The sequence below is a fragment of the Ammospiza nelsoni genome, chromosome 2 (assembly GCF_027579445.1).
Source record: "Ammospiza nelsoni isolate bAmmNel1 chromosome 2, bAmmNel1.pri, whole genome shotgun sequence".
Taxonomy (NCBI): Eukaryota; Metazoa; Chordata; class Aves; order Passeriformes; family Passerellidae; genus Ammospiza; species Ammospiza nelsoni.
Genome location: NC_080634.1, coordinates 59,460,722 through 59,484,063, shown reverse-complemented (window position 1 = coordinate 59,484,063; position 23,342 = coordinate 59,460,722). Strand labels below are relative to the sequence as shown.

The 23,342-nt window shown below is 41.8% G+C and overlaps 1 protein-coding gene across 1 annotated transcript; it reads left to right on the top strand.

Annotated features, from left to right (window-relative positions):
• The first annotated feature begins 864 nt into the window (after positions 1-864).
• TNFSF11 (TNF superfamily member 11) lies at positions 865-23,071 on the top strand. Its single transcript, XM_059466016.1, has 5 exons — positions 865-1,095; positions 9,643-9,810; positions 16,244-16,289; positions 16,372-16,470; positions 21,623-23,071. Exons 1-5 carry the CDS (start codon positions 865-867, stop codon positions 22,042-22,044), a joined length of 966 nt encoding a protein of 321 aa, XP_059321999.1. The 3' UTR covers positions 22,045-23,071.
• The last annotated feature ends 271 nt before the right edge of the window (positions 23,072-23,342 follow it).

Genomic DNA, 23,342 nt, shown 5'->3' with positions numbered 1-23,342 from the left:
TGGCTACAAACTGTAGCATGGCTTTATGAAGAAGAGGTTTTGGTATTGAATGTAAGCTGAGACATAGAGAACATCAGAAGATGCTCTAACCAAGGGATCAGAAATGTGTCTGTAGTGGGAGATGAGGAGGTTTTGAGCTGGTTTCACTGGCAGCCAGGTGCCAGCACACCTTTGCCATGTCTTTAACCCCTTCCTTTAACACGATTGTGAACTGCATTGCTTCTTTGGACAGTGCAAGCCAACAGCACTTGTGCTCATTTTTAGCCTGGCTGGAGTGAGGAGCGAGTGAGACTGGGAGGGGTTAGCAGCCTTTCGGTCCCCGAGGGCTTGGACCCACCGAAGGGGCTGGGGATGCGCACCCGAGGTGCACGCTGACTGCACACACCGGGAATTCAGGGGACAGGGACCCTGCAGATGCACCCAGGGGCTCAGGGAACCCTCGGCTGACGGGGCCGCCAGGGCGGAGCGTAGACCTGAGCGGGACAAGGGTGCGGGGGGCAGCAGGAGGCGGCGGAGGCAGGGCTCACCCCGGGGCGCAGCGCTGGCGGGGCGGGGCAGCGCCGACCGCCATCCCCGGGCGACCTGCCCGGCGGCGGGGCCGGGGCACCGGGGGCAGGGGCAGGGGCGGGCCGGCGGGGGCCGGTCCGTGCTCGGGGAGGCGAGGCGAGGAGGGGGCGGCGGTAGCGCGTGTGGCGGCAGCGGGAGGGAGGAGGAGGAGGAGGAGGGCGGCAGGGGCGCGCCGCCCGGGGCTGATTGGCCGCCCCGTTTATAAGAGGTGCCCGGCCGGGGCGGCCAGGTTGTTTGCCAGCGCTGGGGAGCTCGGCGGAGCCGCGTGTGGAGCCGTCGGAGCGGAGCGGAGCTGCGATGCGTCGCGCCAGCCGAGACTACACCAAGTACTTGCGCGGCTCCGAGGAGCTGGGCAGCGGCGCCGCCCACGAGAGCGCCCCGGCGCCCCCGCCGCCCCCGCCGCCCGCGCACCCGCACCCGCACCCGCACCCGCCGGCCGCGTCCCGCTCCCTGCTCGCCGCCCTCGTCCTGCTGGGGCTCGGGCAGGTGGTCTGCAGCGTCGCCCTCTTCCTCTACTTCCGAGCGCAGGTAAGCGGGAGCGGGCGCGGGCGCTTCCCGCTGAGGCAAGCGCTGCCGCCTCGCACCCTGCAGAACAGGGCAAGGCCCTCGTGCCGGTGCGATCGAGGGGATAAATTAAAGAGAAACAAACAAAAAGTTTTAGAAGACAGCTTCTCTGTCTCTAAAGTTGATGCAGTTCTGAGATGGGTCGGGCCAATGGGCTCCCAGTGTCCTGCCCAGCGTGTGCTGTGCCCGGATCACTGGGGCTGCTCAGTACGAGAGTTCCAGGTAGCGCCCCGGGCATCGGGTGCATTTTGGGGTACCGGGCTTCGCCGCCTGGTTGGATATGAGGGGTTCCCTGACTCAAAAAGCAATTTAGTCATGATCCTTCACCTGAAGTCTTGCAGGGCTTTGGTTTTTAATGATCAGCTCTCAGTTATCCACTGGAGAGAATTTTGGCATTGGCTAGACAAAGTTTTTATAGACTAAGTTTCTTGCCCCTGAAGGTGATGCACTGGAAGAGGCTCTCCAGGGAAGTGGTTACAGCACCAAGCCTGACAGAGTTCTAGAAATGTTTGGACAATACTCTGAGGCACATGCTGGGATTTTTGAATATGGTGCTCTGTGGGGTTAGGAGTTGGACACGATGATTCTTGAAGGTCCCTTCCAGCTCTGCATAATCAGTGATTTTGTGGCATGGTTGAGGTGTTTGGCTGCCGTAAATATTTCACCAGCAGGAGAAATGGCTTTAGGGACAAAAAAGATCGTCGTGCAACACCACTGGTGATGGTCTGTCACTCAGGCTGCGCAGGGGCGCTCTAGGGGAGCTGGGTCTGTGTGCCCACGGACATCGGCCAGAGGTGCCTGCCGCGGCTCAGGAGCTTTTCCTGGGATCCTGGGGATGCCTGGGAGAGCCGCACCTCACCTGCCAGGCCCCAAGAGTGCCGGGATGTCTCGGCAGAGGCAGCGGTGCGTGCGAGGGCAGCGCGGGGAGTGTGGCTGTGGAGGCAGATAAGGTGCTGAGCGGTTGGGCTTTCGGGGAGCGGAGCGCTCGGCTTCTTGGAAATGGCTCGGCTGCCTGGATTCCCTCGCTGCTGCATCTCCTGCCCTGCAAAGCCGAGCCTTCTCGGAGGAAGTGGGGAGCTGCCAGCGAGTTGGTTCTCAGGGTTAGGTGTTAGATTTCTGCTTGGCTTTATTGTCGGATGCTAGCTAGTTCTGTTGATGTGGAAGTGGTGCTTCTGTTGTGTGTACTTTTCATTTGAAGTCGGCACAGACTGGAAACCTGTTTCTTTCGGTTTACTTTCTAGGTAGGGGCACTTGATCTTGAGGTAGCAGGCTGGATTTCTTAACTAAGTGCACTCTGAAAGCAGGTGTTGCACAAGTGCATACCCACTTAATCAGAGGAGTGACTGTCAAATATACAGTAATGTTGCTGATAATTTATTATGCGGACTAATTAATATTTTCTTACTGACAATGACTTTGTGTTTTCCATTTTTCGAAAAATAAAAATGTAACGGCAGTACAGCACTTAGTTAATCATAACTTGTATATTTCAGAAGAGTGACATCTAATTTCTGGGACTCATTGTAAAGTAACTTAAAGCTACTTGTTTGCTTGACAGTGAAATAAATTAATGCCTGCTTCAACTTGTGACAGGGGAATGTTTTTCACTCCAGATGTTCATGAACCTGAAAAGACATTCTTGTCAAAACACAGCTCAGAGATGCGCAGCAATGTGTTCATTATGGGGATCGAGAGCCATTGCAATCAAAACAACTAATCAAAGTGTACCCCCTTATGAAAGGCTCTTCTTGACAGGTACATGTCAGGGTTTCGTGTGTGCCTAACAAAGGGTAAAAAAGAATCATAATTGCTATTTTTCTTCTGCTTCATTGATTTAAAAAAATGGCATGGTTCAGGTGTAACTCTGCATTTGACAGGTTAATTCTCTTGCTAGCTTCTTGTTCCTGTAGATTTGGAGTAGTGCTATTGAATGGAGTCTTTCATAAATTTGAATTTCCAAAACATCTAAAGACTCAAGATATAGATATAACTAAAGATATAACTCAATGTAGGCTTGACTGAAGTCATTGCCTAAAAATTTTTAATGAAGAAAATGTCATTAATGGAAAATAGAATAATAAGTATACTCTTGAATTTAAGTACATAATTCACTATAGGAAGATATGATAATTCATATTTGTTCCCCATTTCTAATTGTGGAATAATATAGATGGAAAAACATAGTAGGTCCTGCAGCAGTTAATTCTTATTTCACACTCTTTGAGATGTATTTTATTTAAGTGGGACATGATCAGACCTCTTTCTTTTGGAAAGATTTCTGTGATGTTTGATTTTATTAACTGCTTCAATTTGGCCTTTTCAAAGTAAATTTCAGCTATCTACATTTGTACTTTAATAACAGAACTTAATTATTTTTAATTAATTTTGTTGAAATAATGAGGCATTAGGAGTAGTAGCTGTGGATGAAAAGATTTGAATTGTTTGCTTGGTAAATTAGAGCAAATGTGAATTAGAAAGATTTGACCGTATAGGCTGATGTTAAGAAATTATATATCTTATAGAAGCTCTTTAAACCTTATCTAAGAGTCTGAGTAAACTCTGACTCAGTTTTACCACTCACATTTTGTCTGTATTCGCATAAAATCATTTGGGCTGGATCATGACATCGTATAAGCTGAGACAATAGTTGAGGTTTTGGTTTTTTCTTAATTTTGTTTATTTTGTGGCTTGAGCATTTGAAATTTCACAAGACACAGAACTAAGACTGACACTAGGTTTTCACGGGTAAACACATGTTTGTGGCCAAGAAATAATGCAGTGCCATGCAAGTGAGACAATGAGCTGGTATGGCGAAAAAGAAAGAAAAAAAGCAACAAGACCAGTATTCTCATAATAGTGTACTGAAATGGAAAAACATTAGCATGTTTAATCCATGCTTTTTGGTCTATCCTGTGCAGTGTACTGAATCCCAGAAATTAAACAATAAAAAAAAATGTATCGGTCTTAAGCATTTATTTTGCCTATAGTTTGAGGAGTATTTTCTCATTATCTATAAAAATGCTGTGAAAATTTAGTTAAGATACCCAGAGCAGCTGGAGGTCATCTCTCGATAGAGACTCATGCACAGCACAGGGTGACAGAAGTATTTTCTTTAACTTTGACTGATAAATGCTGAGGTTTAGTCTCCAAAAGCTTAGCTTTTAAGCTTTTCTTTCTGGCCCATTTCCTTAGTGCACTTAGATTTCAAAAGAGTAGGCATCTGGGCTAACACTGACTGAGCTGGAGAGCAGTGAAGCAAATTGAAACTGCTCAGAATGAAATGTGGTGGCTGTGTCCCTAATGCTCACAGTTTAAGCTAGACCTCCAAGAGTGTGCACTTTTCCCATTAAAAAAAGTCTGTCCAAATTTCAAGTATTCTAAGATTAAAGAGGTCACAGTTGGATAAATGGTGACCTGGAAGACCAGGTTTTTTGGTCATTTCATGCTTATGTGGAATTCTTGTGGTATGTTTTCAAACTATTACCTTTCAGACTTCAGTTGAAGTTTTGTGAGCATTGTGGCTAACAGAAAAAACAGCTTGCTGGGGATTGTTAACATCTTTCAGAAGCCTGAAAGAACCCCTTCTTGGTGCTTAAGAAAGGTCATGGAGTGCAAAGTGATATTTGATAGTCTGGAAAGTGGTTTAAGTTTGAAAAAAGTGCAAGTATAGATTTTAAACATTTATTGTAAGGAGGAAGTATTTAATGCAACATTGCTACAGTGCATAATTGATGCAAAATTTAATAGTAAAGCTGGGTGGAATGTATTGTATCTCTGAAAATCAAACTGAGTCCTTTTTACACCAGAAAATTGGTTCTTAATTCTGTAAGATAATCTAACCCATGATGCTGGAGTTCATTTTGGCTGCCCTGAAGTGGCTGAATAGAGTCCAGAAATGCAACTAGAATGATGAGAGGTGCTGAAAACCAGGGGCACTGAACAGTCTGACCTGATTTCAAGGTCAGGCAAAGCAGATATTAAAAATAAGCTAGACACTCCTCTCTTTAGTTTAATTCCTTCACACTTTATAAAGCTTTCTCCTTTATTTGTGTTTGCATCTTGATATTTCTTCCAGATATTAAATCCTTAGGACTTTTTGCTGAAGGAGCTCTGCCAGGCAAGTTAGCAAGCTGCTTCTGGTATAATTCATCATAATTTTCTCATTCTTTAGAAGTTCTTCTCAAAACTCTCTTGGAAATTTTTCTGTGCATCACTACTTCCCCAGTTTTGATCTCAATGCTTGGTAGTGCTTGTTTACAGCCATGGTAGTTCAGTGCCTGTTCTTTGTAAAGACTTATGGTGCAGGATTTCTGAGAAGTCCTTTTCAGGTAAGTGAGCTGATTTTCGTAGTTAAATGTGGTGAAGACTATTCTTGAAGGTATTCTTTGAAAAAGGTGAGGGCAGTAGTCCCAAGATCAGAGTTTGCCCTTATCAAGCAGTAACTCTGGAGACTTGCAGTTTTTGTCAGGGTGGGCTGCACAGCTCCAGGTTGCTGAAACTGTCAGCTGCAGTGTTCCCATTAAGCCTTCAGTCTTTCACCTGTAGGTGCAGAGATGCTGGATTTCTGTCTTATGCCTTGAGCAGAAAAACTGTAAACTGAGCAAGGGATTCTGTGCAATCTGCTGTTACTGTTGTGATACAGTATTGTGTGACACATTTGAATGTTTGGTGATAGCAATTAGTCTATGCTGGCATGATTTGTCATGCTGGACACTCAGGCCTTTACAAATTTCATTATTTTTGTGCTGTAAAACCTAGTTTTCTTGCCTGTAATTCAGAAAATGTGTTTTAATAAACCCAAAACTGGGATAGTAGTCTCTGTCTAGTAGAATTGTTGATACAAGTTAGTATTTATTGGCAGTTATTTGCTGTAACTTTCTATGTTCTATTCTGTGATTTGTGTAGAGGGGAGAAGATTCAGATACCCAGATCCTGTTAAGAGACATCAGTTCAGTCAGGTCTCTAATGATCCCAGCATGAGAGGTTACATTTGAAATAAAGGGTCCTAATTTGGGTCCCTCAATACCAGAAGTGTATCAACAAACTGGAAGGTGTCCAGCAGAAAACCACTGTGGACAGGTAGGAGCCATCATGTATAAAAGAATGGAGAGCTGGATTGTTTGACAAAGAGCAGACTAAGGTGAGGGAAGCTAATCACTGTTTTTAGATACCTGAAGACAGGCTCTTCAGAAACGTGCAGCAGAAACAAGAGGCACAGTCATAAATTGCACCAAGGATATAAAACCCAAGGTTTTTTTGCACACTAGAAGTGGTGAAGTTTTAGGACAGTTTGTCCAGAGAAGCTGAAATTCTTTCTTGATGGACATTCCCTAAAGCTTGTCTAGAAAAGGCCTTAACCCACCCGGCCTGAGTTACAGGTTGGCCCTGCTTCAAGCAAGGGGCTGGACTAGAGACATCCAAGGTACCTTCCAACCCAGGTCATTCTGCATTAACTGCCTTTTAGCGCTGTTGGTAAACATTTTGTGGTTCTCTTTTTTATTATTTCTTTTTATTTTATTTATTTTTTATTATGTTTAGTTTGTTTTAGTTGATTTTCTGGGTTCTGAATGTAAGTGGAACATAGTGTGAGAGATGCTTGAAGAGTTAAGTTTTACTGTCAGTTAAAGCTAGTGCTGCCTTCCTGATATTTCATTCTTATACCCATCCCTGTACTGACTCTGATGCTTATCTGGCATATCTGGAGTAACTTGGTTTTGAGGAACTAATCTTAAAGGAAATTAGGCCAGCAAAATTTCCTCCCTTGTTACTGATTTAGAAGAGGAGACTGAAATCCAGGAATTAAAATCTGTGGTGAAGGGGGTGAGAGCAGAGAGGTGCTGATTTAGATCTCCTTATGCAGTTAATGAGGCTGCACTGTACTAGCTGACTTCAGAAGGCATTAGTGTAGGTTTTTAGCACCTAATTCATAGAGCTGCAATGGCTGTACACAGATTTTGTATGGGGATTCAGCTGTCAGGCCATCACAGGAAGTTACTGCCTCCAAGGCATTCTGTAGCTCATCACTACCCCTCTGGTCAAAGCTGTGGCATCTTATGATCTGCAGGTGGACCTTCTATGACCTGTTTCATTCATATGCAGGGATGACTGAGACAGCTAAACCAGGCTACAGCATCTGACACTGGTCTGGATTAATTGGGCAAAGAGCTTTCCATCTGGAGACTTGAGCAGAAGGGTGGTGATGGAGGAGGCAGCATTTGGTACCACTGTCTGTGCAACAAGCGTCTCTCTGCTGTATTACCGCGCCTGAGTGGGCGCAGCTGGTGAGAGAGAGACGGTGAATCTTGTTTCTTGAATCAGAAGGCTGAATTTATTAATATATGATATAATACATTATAGTTATAGAATATAGAGAGAGGTTTGCAGAGCAGCTAGGCTAGCTAGGAAGAGATAGAAAAGAACCTACAACAAAGCTGTGGCCAAGGACTCAGTCCCCTGGCTTGCACTGGTGATTGGCTCTTAATTATAAACATAAAACATGAACCAATCACCAATCAAAATAGGTGCCCCTGTTGCATTCCCCAGCAGCTGATAATAATTGTTTACCTTGTCTTCGGCGGCCTCTGGCCTCCCGAAGACACAGAAATCCGAAAGAAAGGATTTCTGTGGAGAAATGTCTGCGACACTGCTGTGTGCTACCATAGGGTGGCTGCCCGGTGGTGTAGACTTTAATTCAGCTCTGTTATCCTAACCTTACATTTTTAAGTTAAATAATTTTGGGGGGGTTAGGGAGTTGAGTTTATGTTCCTGTGAGCAAATGATATGCTTGATTCACTCTGGCTGTTTTGTATTGAGAAAAACTTCCTCCTGATATGGTGTTTTGTTCAGCTCTGTGTTAAGGAAAACTGAACACTAGGCATCATCCATAATGTCTTGGTATTTCTGCATTGCAGTTACAAATAACCTTTTGTAATTCTCAGGTAGAAGTGTTCTTTCTAGCTAAAGAAAGACAGAAGTCAATGTTCTTAAATAGGCCAGCTGATACAATTAGGGAGCCTAGACTAAGAGTTTGGGTGCAAAACCCCTTCTTTAAGCCTAAAGTAAAAGCAGAATAAATGCAAGTTGAGAACAGTTTCTGGGAGTCCTAGGCTATCTCCGAAAGATAGTTGTTAATCTCTTCAGTGTAATGGATTTGGAGTGTGTAGGAAAAAAAGGTGAAATGGTTTAAATAGTTTTTGTGCAATAAAATGCTGTCAAGGTACAATCCTAATCCTTGGATTATCTTCCAATTTATCTAATTGATGGAACGGAGGATTTAAAAATATACTTGATTCAGTCACAAAGACTGATTGATAAAAATGTATTACAGATACTCTAAACTTACCATTCCTTGTCCAATGCTGCAGAAGTGTCTTGTGATGCAGTTCTGTCATCTTTAGGTCTTTAACTTTTGCTGTCTTTGGGACTATTTCACACAGCAATATCTTTTGCCACTGTCATGGCTTAATCCCAGCTGGCAAATAAGTCTCAGACAGCTGCTCACTCCCTGATGGCATTCTGGAGAGAATTGGAAGAGTAAAAGTGAAAACTCATGGATTGAGATAAAGAAAATTTAAAAGGTAAAGAAAAAGTTGCACATGCATAGAAGGAGAATATGAAGGCAGGTGTCTAGCCATCCCTAGGACAGCAGGGCTCCACCACACAAAAAGTGACTTGGGAAGACAAATGCCATCATTGCAAATATCTCCCCTTTCCTTTTCCCCCCACCTTTATATACTGAGCATGACGGCCATATGGTCTGAGGTGTCCCTTTGGCCAGTTTTAGTCAACTGTCCAGGCTGTGTCCTGTCCCAGCTCCTTGTGCACCACCTCTTTCTGGTGGGGTGAGAGGCAGAAAAGGCCCTGACTCAGTGTCAGCCCTGCTCAGCTGTAATGAACACATCCGTGTGTTACCAACCCTGTTTTGGTCACAAATGCAATACACAGCCCCATACCAGCCACTGTAAAGAAAATGAACTCTATCCACAATGAGCACATCCATAAAACACATCCAGTGATAGCTGACAGCTTCAGTGATACAATTTCAGTGATAAAATTGTTTCAGAGATAACTTCTGTGTCTTCTCTTGAAAATAATGTGCTATACACACACATGCATACTGTTCCCATGTTTCTCTACTTTACATTCATGTGTCATCTTACAAAGAATAGCTTTTGAGGTAGGATAACTGTGTATGTTTCCTGCTAAAATAACTGTGATATTGCCCTGAGTGGTTGAAATGCAGAATTCAAAATTACTGACTTTACCATAAGAATGGGGACTTATCTTTAACTTTTGAAAGTCACATACCTAGTTTAAGGTGATGAAATAGGCAGCACCAGGAGATAATTCGTTCTCCTATCTCACATGTTTGTTGGATGTTGGGAACTTTTTCTCTTTACACTGCTTATAATGAGAATTTAAATAATAAACTTAGCCTGGGGCCAAACTTGTAGGTGGTTGAAAAGTGTCTCTAACACTTAGAACTGTGGTTGTGCTTGTGTTTTTGTTCAGATGGACCCTACTAGAATTTCAAAAGAACATGCGCACTGTGTCAGAACACTTTTTGGACACCAGGAAAGTACAGATTTGCATGATGCCTCCTTTGAAAGTCAAGAAGCGAAGTTAATGCCAGAATCCTGTAGAAGTGTGAAACAGGTTCTCCAAAGGGCTGTGCAGAGGGTAAGTGGCACAGACAGTGTGTTCTTTATTTCATGGTCCTGTTGAAATTAAAACATTTTTTCTGAAATCTGTATTCAGAGGTAAGTTCTATAAATTATTTCCTGGTGTTTGAGTAACACCTGGTGTTTTATCCAGGATTGTATTGTATTTGCTGATGAATCTGGTAGTGGCTAACCAATTCTGTATTCAAGCACATTTTATTTACTTTATTTTTCTTTTAAGAAAGGAAGACTTGAAGTTGTACTAAGAAAACTGATTGAAGTTAGGTGATTACCCATTCTGACATTTGGATGGGCCTGAAGAGTAGTAATTTATTCTAATATTTGTATAGGTTTTCCAGATGCTCATAACAGGTGTCAGTTCCACATTGTTTTCAAGGGAATCTTCCAAACAAGATTCTCTTAAGTCAAAATCATCACCAAGCAAAATACTGCCTGAAGGAAAAGGAGATAGCATTTGCTCTCATTTGCTCTTGTTTCTTTTTCTGGAGTCCAAAGTGAGGCTCAGTTCCTGCTTTGGTTTTGCTCACTTTGCCAGTTCTGTGTTCTGTGCAGGCCGTTCTCACATTGGCAGAGGACCTACTTGGCCATAGCATGATGACTGGGTGGTCTTTGTCCAGGAATCGAGAATGACAGGTTGTTCCCAACACAAATGACAAAAGAAGTCAGCCCTAATGAAGAAGCCTAGACAAGCTGGAAATATGCCACAATCCCCTTTTACTGCAGTTACTGCCTTTGATCTCTTTTTGTGTTCATTATAGTGTTTAGTGCTAATTATGGGCTGTGTAACAGATGGATGTCTGCTATGGTATTTGGTTTTTCTGGCTTATCAGACCCATTACAACTTTACTGCCTCACATCTTCATAGGACTGGCAGTTTTTCATTAGGGTGCTACATAAGATTTGAGCTGAACTCACATATGCTTTAGCATGAACTGTAGTTGACTTAAATCTACAGCATTTGAATTGTGCTAATGTGATGTGTGGTTTTAACAGAGAACTCTAAGTACAGATTTTTTTGTGAACAAAACACAGAGACACATAGGAGTCTTGTCTCTTTTGCTAGCCACCTTCTTCAAGAGCTTTAGGGGGAAACAAAGGGTTATTTCTGTAGGATTAGGTCTTCCCTCCTGCATTTTTTAGAGCCTCTCACGAAGCACCTACATATGTGCTGTGTGCTGGGCTGCTCCTTCACTCGTGACAGAGGAAGGAGCTTGTTACAGTAAGTCAGTGGGGAGCCCTGTGTTCTGGTTATTTGCTGCTGGTTACTCAACAAAGACACTGGCTTTAGCTGAGGCTTTGTGTCCTGCCAGTCTGGATGGAGGTTAAATGCTGCAATGTCCATGGCCAGGATAAGTAGTGAGTAGGGATAACTTTTTTGGCTGATCACTATTAGTTTGAGAACAATAAAATTTCCCTTGCCAAAGTAATTAGACTCTGAATGTCCTTTGAATGCAATGGAGTTTATTAAGCAGCTGCACCAGTGGTCTGGATGCTTTGTCATCTTGTATCAATGACAGAGAAAGAAATAGGAAGGTGGTGACCTGAGGCTTTTTACATCTTGTCGGTACATCAGAGAAGTGAAAGTAACAGTGTTAAGGCAGAATTATACTTTATCATCATCTGTAAATTCTGCCTTTCAGACACCCTGCAACAATGAAGAGCAGAGATGCAGCTATAACTTAATTGCAGTTGCACGCACTCCTTTGTGTGTGGATCCAGCTAATGTGACTTAAAGGAGGTTTCCTGTTGTCTGTGCTTTCTTCACTTTCCTTAAGGAGCATAAAAAAAATTAACTTGTGTGTTTTAAGAACCAGTATCCTTATTTGAACTGGCAGCATGCTAATTGACTAAAATGGAGCATTTCAAAGTTTTTCAGTTTTTCAATATATTGTGTTTTGCAATCCAAGCTGTTCAGGAAATGAAAATAGACAAATTTCTTTTGCTCAGGTTTATGGTCTGGTTACAGCTTCTGGCTTCCTGTGCCGGTTCTCATCGGTTTTCTTTGCACACCTGTAGACAGAGTGCTTAAATAAAAAAGCAGAGATTGATGTTGAAAGTGGAAGTGCTCTTATGAAAACCAGTGTAGTAGGGCTGCAAGGTCCAGACTAGAAATACTTGTCTCCTGAAAAAGTAATAGTTTTTTTCTTTTAATCAGAATCTAATGATTGATTCCTTAACATATGCTGTGATAAAAATTCTGCTTAAGGATCAGCTTACTAAGTAGAGAGAATATTTTCAATATTGCATATAAACTTGCAAGCAGACAAATAATATACTTTCCTAGCCAGTCTGTTTGCTTAATTTTTTTCCATGTAACCCTAAAAAAGTTTTGGCAGTCCAGATGCTCTAACCACAGTCCTTATGAAGTCTGTTACGAGCCTGAAGTAGAAAGGACTACAAACATATCTTGGGTCAATCCATAAGTAACTTTGCTTGGCAGGGCTCCCAGGTTCTAGCTGTTTGTGGAGTTCAGGCATAAGCTGTTCTCCCACATGGCAACAGAGTGCTTTGCTAGACCTCCAGGGCAGCATTTATAAAGAGATCTATATACTTAGCAGACATTTAAAGAGCACATAGTTATGGACCAAGTAAAGGTTTCACAAGTGATCACTGTAAGTTGTTAAAATTTCACCTACAATTTTGTAGGTTTCCATCCTGCAGTCTTACATGCCTTTTTTTTTTTCTTGCAAGCAGTAGACTACTCATTTGGAGAGAGGTTTTATTGCTGGTCTCTAAGCTGCAGTCTGAATATAGGTTCATGTACTTTTTATTTTACTTCCTTCCTGATTAGCATTCTTCAGATTGCTGAATTTCCGGCAAGAGAATCAGATACTTCTTCCTGGTATCAGCTTTACTTAAGGCACTTGGTAATAAAAGGGTCAAGTGGTTAAAGAAGCTTTAAGATCACATCTGAAGCAATAAGTGAGTGTCCAGAAGTTTTCTCATTGTTCTCTAAAGGCTACTTAGAGCTGCTCATAGTAGATTCTGAGATATTTAGTTAAAAGCTAAAGGAGACTAAAAACTTTTCACAAATGTCATGTCTTCAGGTGTAGCCTTGTCTCTGCATCCTCAGCATTGGACATAAGTTCAAGAGCAGCAGGTATTTTTGCAGCCTGCTGTGGATGAGGTAGCAAGCAGTTCCCAACTTTCCAGGCACTTAAAACATGATTTTTAACTGTAAAATGAGAAAGTTTTGGACCTTCTTAGTGGCCTTTTTTTTTTTTTTTTTTGTATGAAGGGAAGACATGTTTTTAATTTTTGTGACTAACTCCTTGTCTGTTGTTTAAACAGTGAGTATGTGAAGGAGGTTGGAATGTGGGAAACAGGCCAGCAGAGTTGACTTGGTGGGCAGTGAGCAAATGACAAAGGTGTACAAGTGCAGCTTGTCATAAGATTAAGAGTGGGGTGATTTTTGTGTACAGTTCTGCTAAAAATAACTGAACAGCTTGGTATCACACACGCTTCTGTGGATGGCAGTCTTGAGAGAAGTTGCTGGTAATGTTTTGTCAGCAGTTTTCATGCCATTATAGCAGTGTCTTAGTCATGGGTTCTGTTGAGTTGTTTCTGCCTCCTTAATGAGACTCTACATTGTGAGTAAGTATGAGACACCTAAGAACATTCAGGAGCTAAAAAACACAGTGGATACTTCGGTGATTTGAGAAATCACAGCTCTTAATTACTTGCAATAAGAATACCAGGGGATTTTATAATCCCATTAAGAGGCTACCTTCAAACATCCACTGAAAAATGTCCTTCAGGGTCAGAAGCAAATACAGTTAAATGCTTTTTTAAGGTAGGTTGTGTATCAGCACCTTGGAACTGTAGGAACATCAAGTAAGAAAAAAAATCAAGATGTGTTTAACTGCTTATTCTTTAGGAGGAAACCTACAATTCCATATCTGTTTTCTTGGGACTAATTAATATGTTTTGTCTTCATTTTGGAAGCTGGGGCAACGTAACAGAAAGAATATCAAACTTTGAGGCTGGTCAGAATCAAGTAACGAACTTGACACTAGTCTGGAGCTTAGCTGCTGGAGGATTTTGCTTTTTGGTCACAGTCTTCCACTTCTGATCCAGTGATAGGCTCACAGAAGAGCCAATGAACAATTGGCTCAACCCCCCCCAGCCTTGGTGTTGTTAGTGCCACGATCTAACCAGTTGAGCTAATCTTGAATTCCAGACAAGGAGAGTTGTGGGGTCAGGTCCTCCTGGGTAGCTGTCCTGCTTACTGGGTGGTGAAGCTGCAGATGAACAGCACCACCACCAGTTAGAAGGAGGGCAGCTCAGACTGATTTCATGAGGACCAGAGCCATTCTGTGTGGAAGATGAGCTGAGTCAGGCTGCTGGGTTTCAGAAGATGAGGTATTCAGCTGTTTAAGCTAGAGCATCTTTGGAAATGTGCAGAAGCAGAACTGAAGGCTCCGAAGAAAAATGTAAGCTAAAACGAGAATAGCAGTCCACCAATTCAGGCCTTTCAAGGGCCAAGCAATTATCAATCATGGGATTTTTCTTTTTTTTCTTAGTACCAAGTCTAGATCATAGGAGATTAGAATGTACATGGTTCTTTTTGGATCTGCTCAGTAGGCTTTCCAGGCAAGGACACTATCATATCCTCCCAAAGGAAACGACATTGAAACAAACTTCACATCTGAGAAGTTTCTAGTAAGAAAGTATGAAGACAGACATGTCTCTCCTTCAAGGGAAAAAGGGCTGAGATAGGTGTGCTGCAATAATCTCTGAGAATGTGGTCTATCTCCCAGGCTCTTTTTGCTTTACATCCTGTTCTCTTCAGGATGGAGGCTTTTGTCATTTTTCACAGTACCTAGTACTTGCATTCTCTTGTTATCTTCCTATTTCTTACTCAAATGTGGCTAGTGGCTGATGCTGACATGCAGCTCCTAGAATTGAACTTCATTTTTGTGCTCCTAGAACTGACATTGAAGTGGGAAGATCAGAGAAGCAAAGTGAATGTAATGCGGGAAGTGGATGCGAGTTTTGCTGCTTTTGAAGTTGTGATTCTTCTGCTTTTCTTCTTGTCTTTACAGCAAAAAGCGTCTTCATGATTCTTATCTATGAAATCAGCATATCTCAGCTGAAGCATTATGCTTTGATAGTCATACTACAACTTCCACACTACTGTGGCTTTTCATTTTGGTTTAACATTTGAACACCTACTGAAAGTGGAAAGTGAGAGTAATAAATGCACCAGCCAAGGCACTACATATTTCACTGTGGTTGCAAAACTACATAAAAGCAGGACTTCAGGTGTTTACAGAGCAGGATTTCAAATTCTGAAACACCCCAGTGATTGAGAGCACAGTGGGACTTTGCTGATCTGGCCAAAGCTGAGATGTATTTGATATACATGGATTGAATCAGGCAAACAGCAGTGTGAGGCATAAAGATGAAATAGAGGACCACTCCTAGGTTCAAAGAGGGCTGTCTTCAGCAAAATGTTTCCTTTTACTAAACACCTTCTTGACAGCTCCATGATATGAGGTATTCAGAATAACAAACATATTACCCCTGTTTTTTTAGAAAACAGAGTCATGGGGAAAAGGGAGACAGAACTGAGGGTTGAGCTTAATACTAAACTTAGTCTAGGCTTGTAACAACATCAGGCTGCTTAAATTTTTAAATCTGCTAGTTTTATCTTTTTCTCAAGAGGAGGTGTGAATGATTAAAAGCAAAGCTTTTTGTGGTGCCTGATTGCATTTTGTGCTGGTTTTGGGTCCAAGTAGCATAGTTCTTATTCATGTTAAAATGTATCTGCAGCTAAGAATTACACCCTTTTGAAGTCTGGCACCCAGCCCTTTGGTCCAGTATGGGTGATACCTAATCCTTCAGTTCCTGCATACCTGGTTAGAAGTGAGCCTTGATTGTAAAGCCTTGTAGCCTTCCTTGTTGGTGGCCAGTAGTGAGGCGTGGAGGTTTGCATTCACCTCATCACAAATGAAATTCAGAATTTAGCTATCCTTAATTGTTAGAGTGATTACACACTAGTTCCTGTGTAGAAATGCCTCTTTCCTTGCCTTTAGACTCCAAGTCATTAAATCAGTTCATAAATTCCATTGTTTGATGTGATGCCTTCTTATCAATCATTGTTCCATTACACTTAGAGAAATATTCCAAGTACAATAGGTAGAAAAGGTTTTAAATGTGCTGTCACCACCACAGTAAATCATGGAGTGATCATACATACTAGCATTTCTATGAACCTTTATTAGAATTACCAGATTACTAGGTGTAATTTGATTGTGTGTACCTGTTACATGAATCATGCAAATCTGATAATTTATATCCCAGACATCAGAATGTGCTGCAGGTAGAACAGTGTCCTCAGATACATGCACAGACTATTGTAAGTGTGCAAACTAGACAATGTTATGAAACCAAGAAAGCATCAAAGCAATGTCTCCTTCTCATTTTAGGAGGTCCAGCGTGCTATGGGAAGAACGCCACCAAGACCAGAAAAAGGTAGATACTGGTTTATGAATAAGCAATATTTTAGTTCCAATAAACTTGTCTTTTTGGGATAATGAAATTCTTTTATCTCTAGCTGCAATGGAGGCATTAGGACTTGAACTGTACAAGAGGAACAAACCTGAGAAGCAGCCATTTGCCCATCTCATTATTGACGATAAGAATATTCCATCTGGTAAGTTCATTTTTTAAGTGAATACTTCCAGTACTAATATAAATGTATCAAAAGTGAAGTATATGAAGATATTTCAGCAAAACAGCAACAGACTGGGACTTCAGAAATGGCTTTTGGTAGTCAGAATAAATTGGATGCATTAAGGAATCTCAGAGGCAGCAGGAGTAGTGGTTAAAGGAGGATGGCTCCCCTTTGTATCAGCCTTGTGCTGATTTGAAATGGCCTCCATTTCAAATTGCCCATTTTCTTGACCAACCTCTGAGGGGCAAATCCTGCCCCTTTGTGCTGTCTTCAGGTGAAGAAGGAAGATCCACATTGAATGCTCTCCTCTAAAGTTTCCCATTTTCCTTTGGCGTGTAGGCCCATTAGGAGTTTTTCACTCCCACTGGACACCAGCCATGAGGATGCATGCATGCATACAAGCATGTACCAGCACAAACATTGCCCAAACTACTGAGCAGGGGGAAAAAATTGTTCTTGTGGCTTTTATCTGCCCCTGTGGTAAGAGGATGGCATTCCTTTATCTTGCCAGAGCTCTTATTTTCTGCACACAAGTATTCAGATGGCTTTGTGAATATCCTTGCTAGTACAATACCAGGGAACAAGACATGAGTCTGCCTTGGAACACTTTCCAGAGGAAAAGATTTATTCCTAACATTTTAAGATAGTGTTAGAACAGTTTTAGTGTTTGCCCTGGGGCACTGTCAGTTGAGATTTTTTGCTGTATTCTCAACAGTTGGTGTGGTAAAAGTAAACCAGAGTTTTTTCTGAAGCTGTTAGGTAGGGGATCTTAAGAAGGGGTGCATTGATCACCACTGTCTTCTTTCTCTGAAGATTTATATGTTCTGCAGGGCTGAACTCATTGTTAATTGAGCTATGCACATTGATTTTCTGTTTTATGTAACGAAACCAAAGGGGAATGGTGTGTTGAGACTTGAAATCTGAGATTTGAGCAGCCTGCATAGTAATACCTTGCTCTTGCTCTATTTAAAGACAAAGCACTTCTGTACAGCTTCTTGCCTGGAGGGATAGGATTCTTTCAAGTGCATTGGCATTGCCACAATCCAGAGCTTTATAGCAGAGAGCTTAAACAGCTTGTCAGATGGCAGTCAGAACTTCCACAGGCTTTCTTGTTAGCTCAAATGCCTCCTGACAATCTTCTATTTTAGTCAGATTTTGGCTTTGACCTACTTTTCAGTAGGTCAATAGTAGAGGATTCAGTATCAGTAAACTTGCCTTAGCATTTTTTCTTTGGAAGGTTTCAATTAATTTGCTAATCATAGAAACAGATCACTCATCTGCAGAAGTGGAGTGTGTGTCAGTGTTACAGTCTGTGAAATCCACCTTTTTCTGTGAGGAATTTATTTGCTGCTTACCTGGATGTTGCTTAGGCTGTAATTTTACAACTGTAATTTAGAGCAGCTGATAATTTTTACAGTTGTGCTTTGCTGCATTAGCCTTCAAGGGTGTGGCACAGCACATCTATGGGTGATGGCCAGGGGGACATTGTTCTTTTTTTCTGTAGATCAACTCCTTGTCAGTGTGATGAGCTGTGCATGTACTCCCTCCCCTCTGATCTGGCTTTTGCCTCTTTCAGAAGAGCATTGCCTGGAGTTAATCCACGAGCACAGCTTCTGCAGCCCCTGTGGGCATTGCAGCAGTGCGGGGCTGCATCCCTAGGGATAGCAGGAGCTCTGAGCCTGCTGGTTGTGAGGCACTTCAATATCATGCTCACTGGCATGAGGCAGTACTCACTTGGCTGGGCAGCACAGAGATTAGTGACAGGCATAAAGACAGGCTTTCTCTTTTGGGAAAGAAAAATTTGCCTGAAGGGTCACCGGGAGTTTTTCCTCTCCCATCTTGTTTTCTCTGACTGTGGGAATTTCTGTTTTCTTCCTTTGCTTCTTTACCCTGCATGTCTGAAATCCGTCTGAATTGTTTTCTGCCATCCCTGAGTGGACAGATCTGTTCTTAGTATTTTAATGTTCTCTACTGTCATCAAACTCATCCAGAATAAATGGTGCCGGGGGAAAAAAAAAGTCTTCATCACTGTCAAACAGGATTTTAAGCAGTTTTACACTGAACACCTTTCATGAAGGGGCCACTGAGCAGTGTCAGTGAGAGTACATTTTGCTTTGACTTGGTTCACAATAATGTCAGGCCTCAAGTGGACTTTTGCAGCTTGGGGGATAGTGCAAGGGAGGGGGAGAAATTACCCTTCTCAGGTCATGGTGTCCCCACCCACCCGTTGGCACAGAAGCAGTAGTGCTTTGGCTTGCTGTGTGTATTTTTTAAGTTTGCTGCCTTAGGTCAGAGCTGGATGCTTGCTGGTTGGTTTTTACCAGAGTTCACTATAAATGTTACCTAGGTTTTAATGAAAACAGTGGATTTTGGTTTATAAATTGATTACAGAAATTAGTCACTGTTTAAAGGGGAAAATTGCAAACAGAAATAAATATAAATGTTAAATATATCATTTGGGGTGTGAATTGATACCTTTAGCTGTGTAAGGAAATGCTGTAGTATTCTGAGCTATTTACAGCTGCAGGTTTGACTTAGCTGCCCTTTGCCTCCAAAGGACTTTTCAGAGCAAACAGTACTTTGGTCCTTTTTTCAGGCTTTATTTATACCTGAAAACTACTAGGATGCAAACAGATTATCAAAACAGGGCTCTTTTCTCCTCTGTTCCACTCACATCAGCTTCCTTCTTGCTAATTTATTTTATTTAACTCATTTGTATTAGTCTTAGTCCAAGCTCACAAAAAAGCAAGACATTGTTTTTATTTATCTTCAGTTTTGAGAAGAAGTGTGCGTTGTCTTGAATTCTTACATAAAGCTTTTTGCCCTGTCTGGAGGCCCATTTTGTTCATTATCCCCCAGCCACTTCCTTCTCTGTCAACAGGACTTAGCTTGTGCTGTTTTTTTCATGGTTCCAAAATTATTTCCTAGAAGATACTGTATTGCACCACTTTTGACTGTGCCATGGCTTGGGTTATGTGTCAGTTTCTGATACATAACATTCATGGACAGCAGATCCAGCACTTACATGCTCCAGTTTCCTGCACTTTGTTTCAATGTACTGCTTGTTTTGCTGTCTCCAAATCTAGGTGTGTTACCACCAGAAGTGCTGAGAACCTGCTTGCTCCTTCCATTGCAGGTCGCATGGCATAACCCCTACCAGAGCATCTTTGTGCTGTGCTGCTGGCTGTGGCACACCTCTTCTGGAGCTCTGAATTGTGGCAAACTGCCTGTCTGCTTCAGCACACATGATCACAGCATTATAATATAGCTTGGAAGGGACTTCCAGAAGTTATCTGTACAAATCCTTTGCTCAAAACAGAGAGGGTCATCTCCCATCGTCTCTTGGCCTGTTCCCCTGAGCGCCCAAATTGTGTAACCAAAATTCACCCAGAGCCCCTCTCTCTCTCACGAGCAACTGTGGCACCTATTCACTCTCTTTCCCCTTCTTCAGCAGAACATCTTCCCACTGAGGATTTCTTCAAAATTGCAGCTTGACTGGCAACTAAAAAGTTGACTTGTCACGTAAATAAAACCTGCCTAGCAACTACCCAGTGTGCCACCAGGCAATCAAGGCATGCCTTTCTGTTCTGTCATAGGTGTGCATTCCTGTCCTGTATCTAATGTGCCTATCCTCTGATCCAGGTAGTGATTTTTTGCCTGTCCTTCTCATCTTGAAGATAGCCCCCCCTCCATGGGGCAGTATTTCTCCCACAATTAATGCTGTGCAGATGAAGTTCTGTAATTTCCTCAGCTGTTCCCGGTGCTTCAGAGGTGCACTCTGGTATCCCTAACTCAGTAGATTTTGCGGGTGAATAATTGCATGCTCAGAGACTTAAGATATAGCTGTCTTTTGCAGTTAATTGATGGATTTCAGATGGTTTTTTTGAGGCACTGCAGAGAAGTTGGCTTCTCTGTCTGTTCTTGCTTTCCTAATTTCTACCTGGCTGCACTAGACCCATAGGGGAGCAGCTATTTGTGATCTGCCTTTGACAGTGCTTTTGCTTCTGTCTTTGTGGAAGAGTGCCAGAAGGTTTTTGTTCTGGGCTGCTGTTGAAGTATTCCTCTCACATGGAAAAACTGCTTGCCCTTGGCAGTTAGGGGAGATTCATCTTTCTCAAATCCCCCGTTCCTGCTTCCCCTCCCTTTCTGCACAGACCCGCTGGGGTCCTGGGGCATGGTTCTGTACGTGCTCGAAGGAGAGGGCACTGTGCCCTGCTGTGTGCCATGGAAAGTTTGCTCAGGATGGACTGTTTTTTGGTTCCATATTAGGAGAATAAGGGACTGAATATTTCAAGCAGGCATTTAGATGCTCTGGGAGGCTGAGGTGTGACATTCTCTGGTACCTACATGAACCCACTGCTGCGGGAGGGAGCAAGGGGGGTCAGTTGTGTGTACTGAAAATTACTAGGGGTTAGGGGGACAAGTTGGCCACCTCCCATCTGTTGTGTTATGCCCTGGCTGTTACCCTGAATAACAGAATGTTTGTGGCTTGTGCCTATCAGGAAGTTTGTCTTAAATACTTGAAGTGCTGTGTGAAGTCTAGGCAACTCAGTGTGTAGTACTAAAGATGCACTACTGTACTGACCTTTCCCTGTTTTTTTGATGTTATCAAATGAAAAATATGTTTACCTTTCTACCACTACAGTCATAAGAACATAAAATATGGAAGGCTTCATAAGCTTTCTCTTTTGGGAATTGCCAGTGCAGCATTTTTTTCCAAATGTTAGTTATTCCTTTTCAACACCTGCATGTTAAAGAACAGTAACAAGTTTTTCACATTCCTCTCAACTATTTGTAACTTGACTAAAGTTTAGGTGGAATGCAATGCCTGAGCAGAGCTTGTTTCATGGTTGCTTTGCATAATCAGACCATAGGCCAGGAGGCTGTTTTGTACCATGGTCCATCAAGTGTTCTGCTGGGAGGGCACAGTTATAAGTACCAAGAAAGATTTGGGAATGTATGGTGTAAAAGATTTTTTTTTTTAGGAATTTTTATCATAATTGTTTCATATTCACTTTAGCCTATAGAACTCCAGTTGCTATTGATTCTAAAAACATAGAAGTTGCTTTCTAAATGTTGGGGTTTGTCAAATGTTTGTAAATGTTTGAAAATCCTTTTCTTTTATCTCCAGGAACTCGCAAAGTGAACCTCACATCCTGGCATCATGACAAAGGCCAGGCAAACTTATCAAATATGACATTCAACGATGGAAAACTGATTGTTAATCAAGATGGATTTTACTATCTTTATGCCAATATTTGTTTTAGACATCATGAAACTTCAGGAAACTTGACTAAAAGAGGGCTTCAGTTGATGGTTTATGTGGTAAAGACAAGCCTTAAAATAAGGCGCTTGGATGTGTTGATGAAGGGAGGAAGCACCAAATACTGGTCAGGGAATTCAGAATTTCATTTTTATTCTGTCAATGTAGGGGGATTTTTTAAACTAAAATCCGGAGAAATGATAAGTATCCAGGTATCAAACCCATTGCTACTGGATTCTTCGCAAGAAGCAACTTACTTTGGAGCATTCAAAGTTAGAGATTTAGATTGAATCTTTTTTTAGTGTGCTGAAAATTTGAGTTTTTAGTTGTCCAAAAACAACTTGAAGAACTGAAAATCTTCTGCAGCCCAATTACATCTGTATAAGCCATATAAAGACATTTTTTTGTCCCATGTAAATTCCAGTGGGAGTCCTGCAAATACATGGAAGGGAAAAATTACACAGTTCTCCTGATGCAGTCTTAAAGCAGTTTTACTTCATTTGTCTCCACTGGCCTCACTAGTCATTGTGCCTTTTGCATTGCTGTAGTTGAAATCAAAACAATTAAAATTATTGAGCTTCTGTAGCCAAGTTCTGCCCTGGTTACCCTTACTAGCTTTGGTGCAAACGTAGACAGGACAGAACTTGGCTCCCAACTTGTTTTTAGGGCTCCTTTTTGCTTGGGTTGAGTGTTCTGACCCTGAGACAGCAAAGATGATGAAAGTGTGATTAATCCCATTGCATTTGATGTGGCTTTTCAGATGCTGAGTTAGGGCTGATTATGCTTTGCTGGATTAGGGTTGGAGAGCTCAGACCACGGCAGAAATGGCTTGGAGAACACTTAAACAGTCCAACTTAACTGTTACCTGATTAATAGGGCCATTCCAGGAAGAAGGGAGATCATCTGGTCTTGCAGTTCTAAAAAGTTAATTACAGGTCATGTTGTTATTGTTGCACAGTTAATTGCAAATATAGATTGCCAAAATATGACGTGCCTTTAAAGTGTTACTTTGTGCCAGAACCTGCAAATACATTTTTTAAACAAAAAGTATGTATTTTTATATTCTGTAATATCTAAAGTTATATTTCAGGTGTAATGTTTTGTGTAAAAAAAAATGTAAATTATATTGTCCTATAGTATTTGATACAAAATATTTAAAATCTCTTGCTGTTTGTATATTTAATGTTTTAAACTGTTTTTATGTACAGACATGTTAAACTCGTGCACTTTTTAATCCCAATGGGAAAAAATGCAGCTATAAGAGATTGTTTGCAATTAGCAAATGTAATATATATATCTTTGTTCTTCTTAACTTAATACATTTCTTTTAAACTTGCAGTATTAAGGGAGACGAAATCACACCAATGCCATGAGTAATTATACCAGAATGCTGGTCACTGGGTGCCTTTCAAACCTGGAGGGTAATTAAGCTTGCATTATGTAAAAATGACATTTAAAAAAAATTAATATGTAGTAAGCCCTAGAAATGTTTTAGAGATATTTATAGTTATTGAGCAGGCATATTTTCCTACAACAAAATCTGCCAGTGTCAAGTTCTGCAATTGAGCAGTAAATTTTTTAGCTTCGT